At 36.4% G+C, this 14,986-nt stretch overlaps 1 protein-coding gene across 3 annotated transcripts in view; it reads left to right on the top strand.

Annotated features, from left to right (window-relative positions):
* LOC137888607 (follistatin-related protein 1-like) overlaps nt 1-14,986 on the top strand; it is a 71,957-nt gene that overhangs the window by 8,749 nt on the left and 48,222 nt on the right. The window contains exons 1-8 of one of the 3 annotated variants that reach the window (XM_068732020.1): nt 836-933; nt 5,627-5,701; nt 8,252-8,341; nt 9,269-9,398; nt 9,521-9,550; nt 10,146-10,276; nt 10,376-10,494; nt 10,892-11,004. In XM_068732020.1, the coding sequence (XP_068588121.1) occupies nt 5,627-5,701; nt 8,252-8,341; nt 9,269-9,398; nt 9,521-9,550; nt 10,146-10,276; nt 10,376-10,494; nt 10,892-11,004 (688 nt within the window). In that variant the 5' untranslated portion in view covers nt 836-933. Of the gene's footprint in view, nt 1-835; nt 934-4,922; nt 5,152-5,626; nt 5,702-8,251; nt 8,342-9,268; nt 9,399-9,520; nt 9,551-10,145; nt 10,277-10,375; nt 10,495-10,891; nt 11,005-14,986 lie in introns of those variants that run through there. The other 2 variants (XM_068732021.1, XM_068732022.1) reach the window with 2 other exon arrangements.

Genomic DNA, 14,986 nt, shown 5'->3' on the forward strand with positions numbered 1-14,986 from the left:
GGGATGGCATTGTGTTTCTATCACTGACACAACGCCGCTGCCTCTTGAACCCTAACCCTATTTTTAGGCCTCTGCTCGAAAATTGCATACCCATACTAAAAATAGTTTATCTCTGCAACCACACAGCGTATTTGAATATTTTTGGTGTTATAATAAAGGGAACACTTGTGAGATTTGTTCAGATGTGTACATATCAGTATATATGTATGAAGATGGCACACAGCATAAATTGAAAATTTGCAGGTTCGCCTAAAGAAAAGCACTTTCAGGATTATTATTTCTTTGGAATGATGTAGCTGCAGGTTTAAACATCTCCCAGATCATAGCACAATATGTGAACAGTCTCTCTGCAAACTTTGACTTTGATAAAGTGAAGCACAACAAAATTAGCGAAGTTTTAGTACAGAGATTTCAGGCGAGGTCTCCAAATTGGTCATTTTGGCACGTGTGCCATTTTAATTTTCTCATGTAATAAACTATATATTTCACTTGTATATCACTAATGGTGTTCAATACATCCAAATACAGCAGTCTTGGCTTTGTTTTGAAGGCCAGAATCCTCTGTGAGCCCTCTCTCTATCTCTCTGTTCACTCGATTTTTTTCAGATTCCAGCCCTCCCCCCTTATGCAGACCTGTCTCAGCGACCCATTGGTCGAATTCTGCTTGACACCTCTTTCGATTCGTTAGAGCCAATAGAATTGAGCTATGCACACGTGGAAATGATTGACAGCACTGTTAGCCAATTAGAATCAGCAAAGTGCCGTTCTGTGACGCGTACTGGCTGTGAGTCACGAAAAATTCATCGCGCCTCTCATTATCCGCCAATCACCTAGGGACGCCTGGACTCATTTAAATGTAAGACCGGACATAGCTGTAACGTATCCGGTGAAAAAATTACCGGGAAAATGATTTATCACGAATAAACAACTACGGTAAGATCAATTTTACAACAATCGTTTGATGAAGCGATGTGTATTGCTGGTGTTCGTTGGCTCATATCTCACTGATGCTGTGATCTAGCTGGATTTGATGCACATGTCCAGAATCCCTAGGTTGTCTGCTTTCTTTTGAGGTAACGTGTGTGCGTATTGCATAAAATACCACAGCGGTAGAGCCATAAATGTGGCGAGTGGATTGCCTAGGTGGCGCTATGTGGATTTTGATATTTGGTAATAACTTTAGTTGTGTTTGGAGCATGTAAAAACGGCTTACATATTCTTGTAGCCCAGGCTCTGTGGTTTAATCAGAAGTATACCATCATTATATTCGTTCTTTATAAGTGCATTGTTATTCACTGTGTACGCTAAACTTTCTCCGCAGCCCCCCCACAGCCCCCAAAAATGGGGGTGCTCAGACTCAAGAGGTTTTAAAGGCGCAAGACACGAGATAGGGAGCGTTTTGATTGTCTCTCAACGGCTCTCAACATGTCGGCAGCGAGCCGGCGGCTCATAGCTAACGGTGCTAAGAGCGCTAACAGTGCAAACTACGGCGAAACTGCTGACAGAGCTAACATGGTTTACCTTAAAGGGAACCGGAGGTTTGGGTGCTACGCCTTGACGACGACGCTGTCGGTCGGGACTTTGTTATCAACTGCAACCGCTGTATGAGAGCAGTGCAAAGCGGCGGCCGTTAGCTAGCTAGCAGGACATGCTCGCATGCACCAACATGCACTAAAAGCAGCAGCATGTCAACAAAGCTCTGCTAGCAACACATAGAGAGAGAGAGAGAGAGAGACTTCATTCTCTTCTCAGGTAGACACTACTCCACTATACGTCTTTACTGTATCTTAACAATGCAGTGAGCTCCATTTTTTCATGAAATCTAGAAAGCATGTCTCATAATTAGCCACATGCAATTAGAATGAGCATAATGAGCCTCCTCTGGGTACATAAGGACAACAAAACACTGGGAAACTACAGATTTGTAGAAAGATTCATATCATTATTGATTTTGTTCAAACTACTTTCTTCTTTCAACTCATGACTTCTTTGCTTCAAAGGGGAACCTTTAAATAACAATTTATGCTCTTCACAAAGTCTGCGTGACACCACAGGACTGCTTCAAAAAAAAAAAAAAAAAAGGCTTTATCTTGTTCCAAACAGCTTCCGGTGAAAAGAGCTTGTGCCAAACTCATTAAGCCGTCACAATGAATCTCTGTGTGAAAATGTTTTCCCATCTGGAGGTGAATCTGGAAAGATTTGATCCACCAAATCTTTTGACTTTAATTTTCTTGTTATTTGTCGGTTGTCATTTGCCTCGCTTAGAAGTTTAAAACATGGAATATTTGATGACAGTTTAGCAGTGGTGTTTCCTCTGTGACCTCATAGAGTTTAATCTTAAATGTTTTTTGTGGGGTTTTTTCCCCTTATGCAAATTTAGCGGTTTTGCGTTTCAAAACAAAAAAAAATGTTTGTGAAGTATATCACAATGCTTTCTGCTGCACACTGCTTCAAACATTCAGATTGCTTTATTGTCTATTAGATTTGCATCACAACAATACACAACAATACACAACAATGATGCATCCTATAATCTTAAAGTGACCGGAGCAGTGATAAAAGTCTGTTGTCATTGTCCGGCCGTTGGTACTTTCAGTCTGCGGCTTGCGTCGCCTTTTTGGTTGTGAAGAGAATGAATCCTTGAGTTGGAGTTGTTTGTCTCCAATGATCGGTTTGTCTTTCTGAGAGGTTTCCAACACAATGAGACAACGTTGGCTGTGAGAACACTACAGACTTTGGTGTGCTGGCCGGTTTCAAAGCTCCTCAGTTTCCTGAGGGAGCTGCTGTCTCACTTTGTCGAAGATGTAGTCGACATTGTCCCGAGAATCAATAAATCTTTAGTCAAGCGACAGACATTTTACATCATTTTTTTTTAACGTTTAAATTAATAATCAGGATAAACTTCTAAGTTTTCAGGGTTTTTTTCGTAGCAGTGAAAACTAACAATAGCCATCTTTGTTGTTTACATTCATAATGATCATTTTGGGTCAATTATTGTGTCTTGTTCTGTTCTGAAGACGACGCAGAGACACAGAGTGTGAGCAGACTTTTAACTCTTGTCATCATCTCCAAACTTCTGCCTCTCACATCTCACACAAGTGTGTTTGTGTGTGTGTGTGTGTGTGTGTGTGTGTGTGTGTGTGTGTGTGTGTGCATAGTTCAGTGTGTCTTTGCATGTTTCACACCTCTGTTATCGTCTTGCATTAAGCTCATAACATACCTTTCCTTAAAAGAGCCCACTCACACACGCACACACACACAAACACACACACACACACACACACAAGCAGAAGATGTGCTCACACTCTGGCTGACCCCTCTGTTGTATTTTTAGAGAGCGCACCATTGGTGTTACGGCGCACACCAGGCGGGTGGGTTCATCTGAACCTCATCTTCTGACGCACAGCTGAGTGAACGGGACAAATTGGGAAAATCCTTGAGATTGAAGTTGACAAAAAAATAAATTCATCCTCTTTAAAAATGTTAGTTTCAGTAAATCATGTTGCTCTACAAATTGTCTCTGGAACATTTTAGTGTATAAGGTCATTATTACATGAAAACAGCGTCTTTGGTGAAAGTGTTTTCAATGTTTTTGGACCCTCATCTTGGTCTGAGCTAAGGAGACAATTAACAACATTTACATTTCAAAATCAGGAGCACTGAATGACAATTCTGTGATTGATCAATTTTCAGTTTTTTATCATAGGTTTTGTATGTGGTGAAATTTTTACGCTGCCATCTTTTAATCATAATTTAAATTTGATCGTTCAGGCTAAATAGAGGTTAAATATATAAAAAAACGTTTTTAAAACCCAGCGATGATACACATTTGTCTTCCTTCACTACAGAGGACAAAGAGATTCATTGAAACATGAAGTGTGAGGATAATATCTGTAAAATATGGATTACAAACCTGTTTATGTTGATGGGACTTTGGGATATTGAGTCATCAAGTTATCAAGGATGGATTACGAAGTGGCCCCATGATACCGGCAGGATTCACTGGGTGTCAACTGGTTTTGGTAATTTAGTTAATTGCATTATGTGGCCTCTGTCTTGTAAAAGCATCCTGTGTCAAGACCTTCACATCTTTGTTCACGCTCTGTTTATTGAAATATACAACAAACAAATTCATAGAAAGAACAACCTGTGGCCAGGCAGCAATGGTCCACCATTAAATTGTATGTGTGTGTAGAGAGAGAGAGAGAAAGTTTTGATGGAAATAAAAACCAATAAGGAGACTCTGCCCCCTGCTGGTCACAGTGTGACACTACAATGTGCTGTTTGAGAGTTTAAATTTGATTGATTGATTGATTGATTGATTGATTGATTGATTGATTGATTGATTATTAAGGGTGGAGATGCAGCAGTCAAAGTTAGTTAGTCTCTCTCCCATTATGCATAAAGTCAAAATGATCTTGTCACAGTTGTTGCTGTGTATCTCTGCTCCTCTTTAGTGGCATATTTCTGTTAATTCATCCTCTTTCTTGACCTCAGAAGTGACTGTTATGTGGCCCTTTTTAAATACGATAATGTGTTAATTACGGTAAGTTACTGTAAATGACATATAGTGTCTGCCACTATATTCATAAAGCTATACAAATTACATTATATATCTTTCTGTTATGAACATTGAAGATGTTTTTGTGTAGGTTTATTGAGCATTTTGTGGTATTTAAGTGTACAGTTTAAGGCTGACAGTGTAACTTCCCCCCCTCCTCTCTTCCCGTTGTCTGAACATGTCAGCTGGTCGTGTGTCTTTAACTTATCATTCCTCAAGAAGACAGATTGTGGGTGTGTGTTAAAGTGTGTTTCAGAGGAGGGAGGGAGGAAGGGAGGGGGGGGTGTGGCTCTGGACAGCTGGTGTCCTTTCTCCCTCAGCATCCCTCCTCCTTCCTAACTCAGACGTCGTTTCATTGCAGAGTGAAGCAGACGGCTTCACTGATCGTTGGCTGGATAAGAAACTCTTCCTCTAAATGGATCCATACTGACATTTTGGATAATTGGATCTTAATTAACCTCCCGATTGATTGAGTGACCGACTGGTTCATTGATTACTTTTGGAGTTACTGCTTCTTACAGGCTGTTTTAATGCTGACTGGTTGATTACAGAGCAACAGCTTCTGGACGAACTGTGGTTAGACTGGCACGGTACGCCTGCTTTATTATTATTATTATTATTATTATTATTATTATTAATATTAATATTTAGTAGTGGTAGTATTAATAGTAGTATTGGTATTCATAGTAATGGTAAAATTAGTGGTAGTTGTGGTAGTATTAGTAAAATAAGTAGTTTTATTTTTGTTAAAATTGTAAATATTTGCCTTATATTCAGTTAATTGAATGATTATTTAACTCACAAATCCAACACTTTCTTTGTATCCTCCTCTCGTCTCCTCTTTTCCCTATTTCTCTCCTTTCCTTTTCTCTTCTCCTCTCTTCGTTCCTCCTCCTGTCTCCTCTCTTCTCTCCCTCTCTCCTTTCCTTTCATCACATCTCATCTCCTACCATTTGTCCTCCTCTCCTCTATCCTCTCTTCTGCTTTCTCTTCTCCTCTCTCTTTTCTCTTCTATCATTTTCCTCCTCTCTTCCCCCGTCTCGCCTCGTCTCCTCTCTCCTCCAGATGTGGACCGTCTCAGTGCTCCTGCTGCCGTTGCTCCTCTCCTCTCCCCCCGTCTCCTCCTCTCCTCTGGCCAAGGTAAACTCAAAGTGTGAATTTGTTCGTTTTTTCTTAACGCTGTTGAAAACAAATATGTGAGACACTGTTGACTTTCCCCAATCATGACCATTAATATTTAAAGTTAATTAAAGCAGATTGATGTGCAGGTTCCTTTTACGTCCTCTTGTGTTTCTGAGAAGCTACACACGAAAACAGTACAAGCATTAAAAGTACAAGATTAAATGCATATATTAAAGAAAACACAGGGAACATATTTCCAGTGATGACATTTAAAATTTTCTTTTCATTTCCCACTTTTCTCGAGTGTAAATCCATCACAAGTTGTCTCTTTAGAAAAGACCTCTGACTGCAGGAGAACAAACTAAACATGGAATATTGCCTGAAGTGTGTGTGTGTGTGTGTGTGTGTGTGTGTGTGTGTGTGTGTGTGTGTCTTTAGCTCGCATGATTTAAGCTTTTAAGGGTGAAGTTGGTATGTGGAGGTGAAATGTGAAATGTGTGTTTGCTCTGAAACTGGTCCTCAGGTATGTGTGTGTGTGTGTGTGTGTGTGTGTGTGTGTGTGTGTGTGTGTGTGTGTGTGTGTGTGTGTGTGTGTGTGTGTGTGTGATTATGGTTGTCAGCGGCTCATCTTTAGTGTCAGCGCCTCCCGCTGTAATCCAGCTTTAAACACACTCACTGTGTTTCCTCTGCAGCTGTTTCATCACCTTTGAGTCAGAAATCATTCATCACACGTGTGATGCTGAGGTCAAACTAGACATGTAAAATATAAAAAGACGTGGCTGGAGACGGCAAAGTCGGTCTGTGCGTCCACCACTTACCTGAAAGACTACTGAATGGATTAGCAGAACATTTGTTGGAGACATTAACGTTAGCATGCTAACGCGCTAGCTTAAGACGGACAACATGATGAACTTTAAACGTGCTTGACGTTAGCATGTTAGCATTGTCATTGTGAGCATGTTAGCTTGCCGGTGCTAGCTGTAGACTTAGTCTTGTTTAAAACTATGTAAGTGGAATTATTATTGTTAAACCTTATTTACATTTGACTCTTCTTAGAGCACTGCATTTGAATCTTTATCTTACACTAAAACAAAGTACCAGTACTATTGAAAATACCAAAACTACAAATTTAAGTAAAATTAAACATTTATGGAAAATAAAAAGGACTAAAACCTGATAAAAAGATAAAAATCCCAAACTTTTGAATGTCTGCATACACCTTGTGATCATATTAGTTGGAAGTAAAGGATTATTATATATATATATATATATATATATATATATATATATATATATATATATATATATATATATATATATATATATATATATATATATATATATATATATATATATATATAAAAGGCAACAAGAGAATAGAGAAATAATGAAGGCAAAAAGGAAGCATGAATATACAGAATAATGATGAGGGTGAAAAGATGAATGTAGAGGGAGGACGAGAGGACACAAGATTCAAAATGAGGAGGAGAAATTGTTTAACAGGATCAGACATGAATTTGTTATTACTCCAACACACCACTGCAGTGTGTGTGTGTGTGTGTGTGTGTGTGTGTGTGTGTGTGTGTGTGTGTGTGTGTGTGTGCGTGCGTGTTTTGCTCCAGTCAGCTGTTTGTTAACAGCAGGTTTGCGGTGCAGCAGATGTCAGCTGGAGGTGGCAGATGTATCTATTGTTAGTGTGTGTGTGTGTGTGTGTGTGTGTGTGTGTGTGTGTGTGTATGTGTGTGTGTGTGTGTGTGTGTGTGTTCTTGTATCATCTTTGTGTGCAGCAATTTGAGCTTTAGGCCCTGAGGTAAAGATATAAAAAAAAGGAATATTTTTGGAAAAGTGAGGACTTTTCGTCCGATCTCCTCTTCTTCTGTGGACCGTTTAGATGTAGGATTCAGATCAGGATTACTATAATTATTTTTGATTTAGGGGACAGAGTCAGACGTGTAGTTGTGATGATTAAAGTAAGGAGGGAATGCGTCATGTAACTGAGGGTCCTCGCATGTGCAAACGTGTGTGTGTGTGTGTGTGTGCTGACCTGTACGTTTACAGGAATGTGTGGAGTTTGAATGTAATGATCTGTTTGGGAGGATCTGTGTTTCTAAAGTTCAGTGTGTTGAGGTGTGTATATTGTGAACTGACTAAAGCTAATGCAGTCCTCCTATAAATCCTGCAGGAAGGTTACAACCTTCAGTTTTTACTGGATCCATTTTAGAGAGGTAGTTTTAGGAGACCCAGCTTTACGTCAAAAAAATTCAACAATGAGCTGCATCGCTGTGCAGCTGGCTCAATAATAACAAGTGTGTGTGTGTGTGTGTGTGTGTGTGTGTGTGTGTGTGTGTGTGTGAGTTGAGAAAGAGTCTTTGTCATTCAAAACGGCGTGGGTCTCAGAGGGAGGTCAAAGGTCACCATCTGGAGTCTGAAACACTCACTTTTCACTTCTTTTCATTGTCACCTATATAAACCAGAAAAACATGAAAATGTGATACAGCTTTCTCTTTGTGTGTGTGTGTGTGTGTGTGTGTGTGTGTGTGTGTGTGTGTGTGTGTGTGTGTGTGTCAGGATCAGTCAGTGTGTGCCAGGACTTTCTGCGGTGCCGGTCGAGAGTGTGTGTCGACCGACAGAGGAGAACCCGTCTGTCGCTGTCTACAGGTAAAAATACTCCATTACAAGAGAAAGTCCTGGATTGAAAATGTTACTTAAATAGAAAGCAATAGCGTTATGTAGCCTCATAGCACAAAGACTAATTGTCATGAACTGGAAATCTACCAAACACTTCAAGAGATGGACTCAGGAGGTGTTGTTGCTCCTGCTTGAATTAGTAAATAAGACGTATAGGCTGCATTAAGCGATCTCCTTTTAGTGAACATGCAAAGGAAGTGACTCTCTGATAGACTCTATTTAGCGTACTGCTACTGTAACAAACGTTTATGCATTGGATCCTAATATTTTAATTTAGATTTTAATTTTAATGAATTTTTATTTTAATTTTAATTTTAATTTTAATTTAGATTTTGAATTGTATTTATTTACTTTTATTTAAATTTTATTTTTACTATTATTTAATATAAATTCATAAAATTGTATTTTATTAATATATTTATTTTTGAATTTACCATTTATATCAATATTAATTTCTGTTCTTTGGTGAATCTTTCTAATGTCGTTGTTCTTTCCTGTAAATGTGTGTTAATGTTTATACAACGCAAAACTCCAAAAATAAAGTTATGAAAAAAGGAAAAAGTTACGTTAAGTTAATGTTTGAAAGTATAAGCAGGACAGAGTAAAGTGTTAAAAGTACTCAATGCAGAAAAATGTCAGCTGTTACTGTTATACTATATCATTAGACTACTATTACTTTAATGCTAAAGCAGGATCTTGCTGTAACTACATATATCAAATTATTGTAGTGAAGTAAAAAGTAAAATATCACCCCTGACATGTAATTGACTAGAAGGAGAAAATACAAGTACCTGTTCACCACTGTTCAGCAGGTACTGTTTCTGCACAGTTGTCTTCTGGAGGTTCAGTTTTGGGAAACTTCTGCTTCTTCCTCCTCTTCCTCCTCTTCCTCTGCAGCAGTGCGACGTGACGGAGAACTGGGTCTGCGGCAGCAACGGCAGATCCTACAGGAACCACTGTGAGCTGCACAGAGACGCCTGCATCACCCAGACCAAGATACATGTGGAGCACAGAGGACACTGTCTGGGTCAGTGCACACACACACACACACACACACACACACTTTAAATACATCATACACACACACCTACAGACAGTTAAAGCAGTGTGCGTGAGTTGTGACAATTGTTTTTGTGTTTCTATTTGCAGAGAAACCAACAAAGACGGACGTGAGCCCCAGTAAGTCTGCAGCCTGAAAATGACAGAAGTTCCCCTTTAATAGCAGACAACCTCAAGAGAACCAGGACATTCTGATGAGCATTTCAAAATTAAAGCCCTTCAAAATCTCATTCATGAGACAATTTGTCTAATTTCAGAATATATTTTAGAGGAAATGGTGCATAGTTACAAAATCATTTTGGCCTCAGGTTGATAGCAGACCATCTCAAGGTTTTACTCAGAGAGAACCAGGACATTCTGATGTAGCATTTCAAAATTAAAGCCCTTCAAAATCGAATGCATGAGCTAACTTCAAATCACATTCATGAGACAATTTGTCTAATTTCAGATTAGATTTTAGAAGAAACGGTGAATTGTTACAAAATCATTTCACTTTAGGTTAATAGCAGACCACCTCAAGATGTCACTCAGAGAGAACCAGGACATTCTAATGTAGCATTTCAAAATTAAAGCCCTTCAAAATTGCATGCATGAGACAATTTGTCTAACTTCAGATTAGATTTTAGAGGAAATGGTGCATAGTTACAAAATCATTTCACCTCAGGTTAAGAGAACTCACATTTATTGACGTTAACCGTTTCATTTGTATGTGTAGTGGTGTGCTTCCTGTCAGACCGTGATTGGCTGAGAGAGAGAGTGATCCAGTGGGTTCAGGAGGAGGTTGAATCCGACAACACGGCCTCAAATGTGACCTCAGCCGACACGCTCCTGCAAACCTACTTCAAGGTACAAAATTGATGTCGACTGGACAACCTGAGAAAATACGAACTGAGAATAATTGAAAAAGATTTTTAAGATCTAACTGACTGTGTTTGTGTGTTACAGACGTACGATAACGGGGATTCAGAGCTCGATTCCAAAGAGTTCCTGAGCTTCCTGAAGCACAATGAGACGGCCCTGAACCTCACGTACTCTAACACTCTGGAGACTAACACGCTGCTGAGGTACACACACACACACACACACACACAGAAGAAGATAAAGGTTGGGAGTGTGTCACATACTGAACACGGTGTGATTCAACACCCAGTGGTGGGGAATAACTAAGTACATTTGCTCAAGTACTGTACTGAAATACTATTTTGAGGTACTTGCACAGTACTTTACTTAAGTATATCCATTTCATACAACTTTATACTTCTACTTCACTTCATTTCAGAGAGAAATATTGCACTTTTTACTCCAATACATGAAGTATTGAAATACTTATACTTTTATGAAATATATATAGTCATTCATCAAGAACATAACAGCAAATTTGATTTGTTTTGAATATGATTTTATGTAAACAAAACATGTGAATCCATAGTTAACGTCGCTCACTCTCTGTCTGCGTCTCAGGTCTCTGTGTGTCGATGCTTTGATTGAGCTGTCGGATGAAAACGCAGACTGGAAGCTGAGTTTAACGGAGTTCATCAACTGTCTGACCCCCACCTACCATCCATATGAGAGAAGTAACCAAACACACGTGAAGGATCCATGATCCAATAGCGATGTTTATTTCTTATTTCCAGGATTTATTTTACTAGTGTGGATGTAGACTCAGGGAGCCGCACCGGAGGGGCTGAAGAGCCGCAGGTTGCCGACCCCTGGTATAGCATGTCGAAAAAATACATTAAAAAAGTCATACTATAACTTTTTTAATATATTTTTTCGACATACTATACAATGACTTTTTTAATGTATTTTTTGACATGCTATACTATGACTTTTTGAATGTATTTTTTGAATTCCTATACTTTGAGTTTTTTTATGTATTTTTTTGAAATGCTATACTATGACTTTTTTAATGTATTTTTTGACATGCTATACTATGACGAACAGTCATAGTATAGCATGTCGAAAAAAGGAAAAAACAGTCATAATATAGTATGCCGAAAAAAATTAAAAAACAGTCATATTATGGTATGTCAAAAAAAGGAAAAAACAGTCATAGTATAGCATGTCGAAAAAAAAAAAAAGTCATATTATAGCATGTTGAAAAAAATGAAAAAGCAGTCATAATATAGCATGTCGAAAAAAGGAAAAAACAGTCATATTATGGTATGTCAAAAAAAAAGAAAAAAAAGTCAAAGTATAGCATGTCGAAAAATGGAAAAAACAGTCATAGTATAGCATGTCGAAATTTTTTTAATAACAGTCATATTATAGCATGTTGAAAAAAATGAAAAAAGAGTCATAGTATAGCATGTCGATAAATAGAAAAAAAGTCATAGTATGGCATGTCAAAAAAAGTGAAAAAACAGTCATAGTATAGCATGTCGAAATTTTTTTAAAAACAGTCATAGTATAGCATGTCAAAAAACAGAAAAAAAGTCATAGTATAGCATGTCGAAAAGAAAAAAAACAGTCATAGTATAGCATGTCGAAAAAAGTGAAAAAACAGTCATAGTATAGCATGTCGAAATTTTTTTAAAAACAGTCATAGTATAGCATGTCGAAAAAAATGAAAAAACTATCATAGTATAGCATGTCGATAAATAGAAAAAAAAGTCATAGTATAGCATGTCGAAAAAAGTGAAAAAACAGTCATAGTATAGCTTGTTGATAAATAGAAAAACCAGTCATAATATAGTATGTCGAAAAATGGAAAAAAAGTCAATAGTAGAGCATGTTGGAAAAAAAAAAACAGTCATAGTATAGCATGTCAAAAAACAGAAAAAAAGTCAGAGTATAGCATGTTGAAAAAAGGAAAAACAGTCATAGTATAGTATGTCGAAAAAAATAAAAAACAGTCAAAGTATAGCATGTCGAAAAAAAAGAAAAAACCGTCATAGTATAGTATGTCGAAAAAAGTGAAAAAACAGTCATAGTATAGCATGTCGAAAAAAATGAAAAAAACGTCATAGTATAGCATGTCGAAAAGAAAAAAAACAGTCATAATGTAGCATGCCGAAAACAGTGAAAAAAAAGTCAAAATATAGTATGTTGGTAAATAGAAAAAAAACAGTCATACTATAAGATGTCGATAAATTGAAAAAAAAGTCATATTATAGTATGTCAAAAAAAAGGAAAAACAGTCATAGAATAGCATGCCTAAAAAAATATAAAACAATCATATTATAGTATGTCGAAAAAAGGAAAAAACAGTCATAGAATAGCATGTCGAAAACAGTGAAAAAAGTCAAAGTATAGCATGTCGAAAAAAAAAACCCAGTCACATTATGGTATGTTGAAAAAAGGAAAAAACAGTCATAGTAGAGCATGTCAAAAAAAATGAAAAAACAGTCATAGTATAGCATGTTGAAAAAAAAAAAAACGTCATGGTATAGCATGTCGATAAATAGAAAAAAAAGTCATAGTATAGCATGTCGAAAAAAGTGAAAAAACAGTCATAGTATAGCATGTTGAAAAAAGGAAAAACAGTCATAGTATAGTGTGTAGAAAAAAAAAAAACAGTCATAGTATAGCATGTCGAAAAATGGAAAAAAGTCAAAGTATAGCATGTCGAAAAAAATTAAAAACAGTCATAATGTAGCATGCCGAAAACAGTGAAACAAAAGTCATAGTATAGTATGTCGGTAAATAAAAAAAAAGTCAAAGTATAGTATGTCGAAAAAAGGAAAAAAACAGTCATACTATAAGATGTTGAAAAATGGAAAAAAAGTCATAGTATAGCATGTTGAAAAAAAAAACCCAGTCATATTATGGTATGTTGAAAAAAGGAAAAAACAGTCATAGTATAGCATGTTGAAAAAATGAAAAAGCAGTTATAGTATAGTGTGTTGATAAATAGAAAAAACAGTCATAGTATAGCATGTCGAAAAAAGTGAAAAAACAGTCATAGTATAGCATGTTGAAAAAAGTGAAAAAACAGTCATAGTATAGCATGTCGAAATTTTTTTAAAAACAGTCATAGTATAGCATGTTGAAAAAAAATGAAAAAACAGTCATAGTATAGCATGTTGAAAAAAGGAAAAACAGTCATAGTATAGCATGTCGAAAAGAAAAAAAACAGTCATAGTATAGCATGTTGAAAAGAAAAAAAACAGTCATAGTATAGCATGTCGAAAAGAAAAAAAACAGTCATAGTATAGCATGTTGAAAAAAGGAAAAACAGTCATAGTATAGCATGTCGAAAAGAAAAAAAACAGTCATAGTATAGCATGTCGAAAAATGGAAAAACAGTCATAGTATAGCATGTCGAAAAAAATTAAAAACAGTCATAATGTAGCATGCCGAAAACAGTGAAACAAAAGTCATAGTATAGTATGTCGGTAAATAAAAAAAAAGTCAAAGTATAGTATGTCGAAAAAAGGAAAAAAACAGTCATACTATAAGATGTCGAAAAATGGAAAAAAAAGTCATAGTATAGCATGTCGAAAAATGGAAAAAACTGTCATAGTATAGCATGTCGAAAAAAATGAAAAACAGTCATAGTATAGCATGCCGAAAAAAATATAAAACAATCATATTATAGTATGTCGAAAAAAGGAAAAAACAGTCATAGTATAGCATGTCAAAAACAGTGAAAAAACAGTCATAGTATAGCATGTCAAAAAAATGAAAAAACAGTCATAGTATAGCATGTCGAAAACAGTGAAAAAAAGTAAAAGTATAGCATGTCGAAAAAATGAAAAAACAGTCATAGTATAGTATGTCGGTAAATAGAAAAAAAGTCATAATACAGCATGTCAAAAAAAGGAAAAAACAGTCATACTATAAGATGTCGATAAATCAAAAAAAAGTCATAGTATAGCATGTCGAAAAAAGGAAAAAACAGTCATACTATAAGATGTCGAAAAATGGAAAAAAAAGTCATAGTATAGCATGTCGAAAAAAATGAAAAAAAAATCATAGTATAGCATGTCAAAGAAAATGAAAAAACAGTCAAAATATAGCATGTCAAAGAAAATGAAAAAACAGTCATAGTATAGCAGGTCAAAAAAAAAAAAAACAGTCATAGTATAGTATGTCGGTAAATAGAAAAAAAATCATAGTATAGCATATCAAAAAAATGAAAAAACAGTCATAGTATAGCATGTCGAAAACAGTGAAGAAACAGTCATTGTATATTATGTCAAAAAATAGAAAAAACTGTCATAATATAGTATGTCTAAAAAAAGTCATATTAATAGTATTTTGGGGTTAAGTGTCTTGCTGAAGGACACATTGACATGAAACTAGCAGATCAGGAGCCGGGGATTGAACCGACGACCCTCCGATTGAAAGGCAGCCCTGCTCTCCACTTAGCCACAGACACCAGTTGAGGACCACTGGCATAGTATGGCTATAAATAGTCATAGTATAGCTTGTCGAAAAGTGAAAAAAACAGTCATAGTATAGCATGTCGAAAACAGTCATAGTATAGCATGTCGAAAACAGTAAAAGTATAGCATGTCGAAAAAAGGAAAAAACAGTAATAGTATAGAATGTCGAAAAAGTGAAAAACAGTCATAGTATAGCATGTCGAAAAAAGTGAAAACCGGTCATAAT

The sequence above is a fragment of the Cebidichthys violaceus genome, unplaced genomic scaffold, assembly GCF_023349555.1.
Source record: "Cebidichthys violaceus isolate CVI_PGR_0920_01 unplaced genomic scaffold, fCebVio1.0.p SCAF_56, whole genome shotgun sequence".
NCBI classification, from domain to species: Eukaryota; Metazoa; Chordata; class Actinopteri; order Perciformes; family Stichaeidae; genus Cebidichthys; species Cebidichthys violaceus.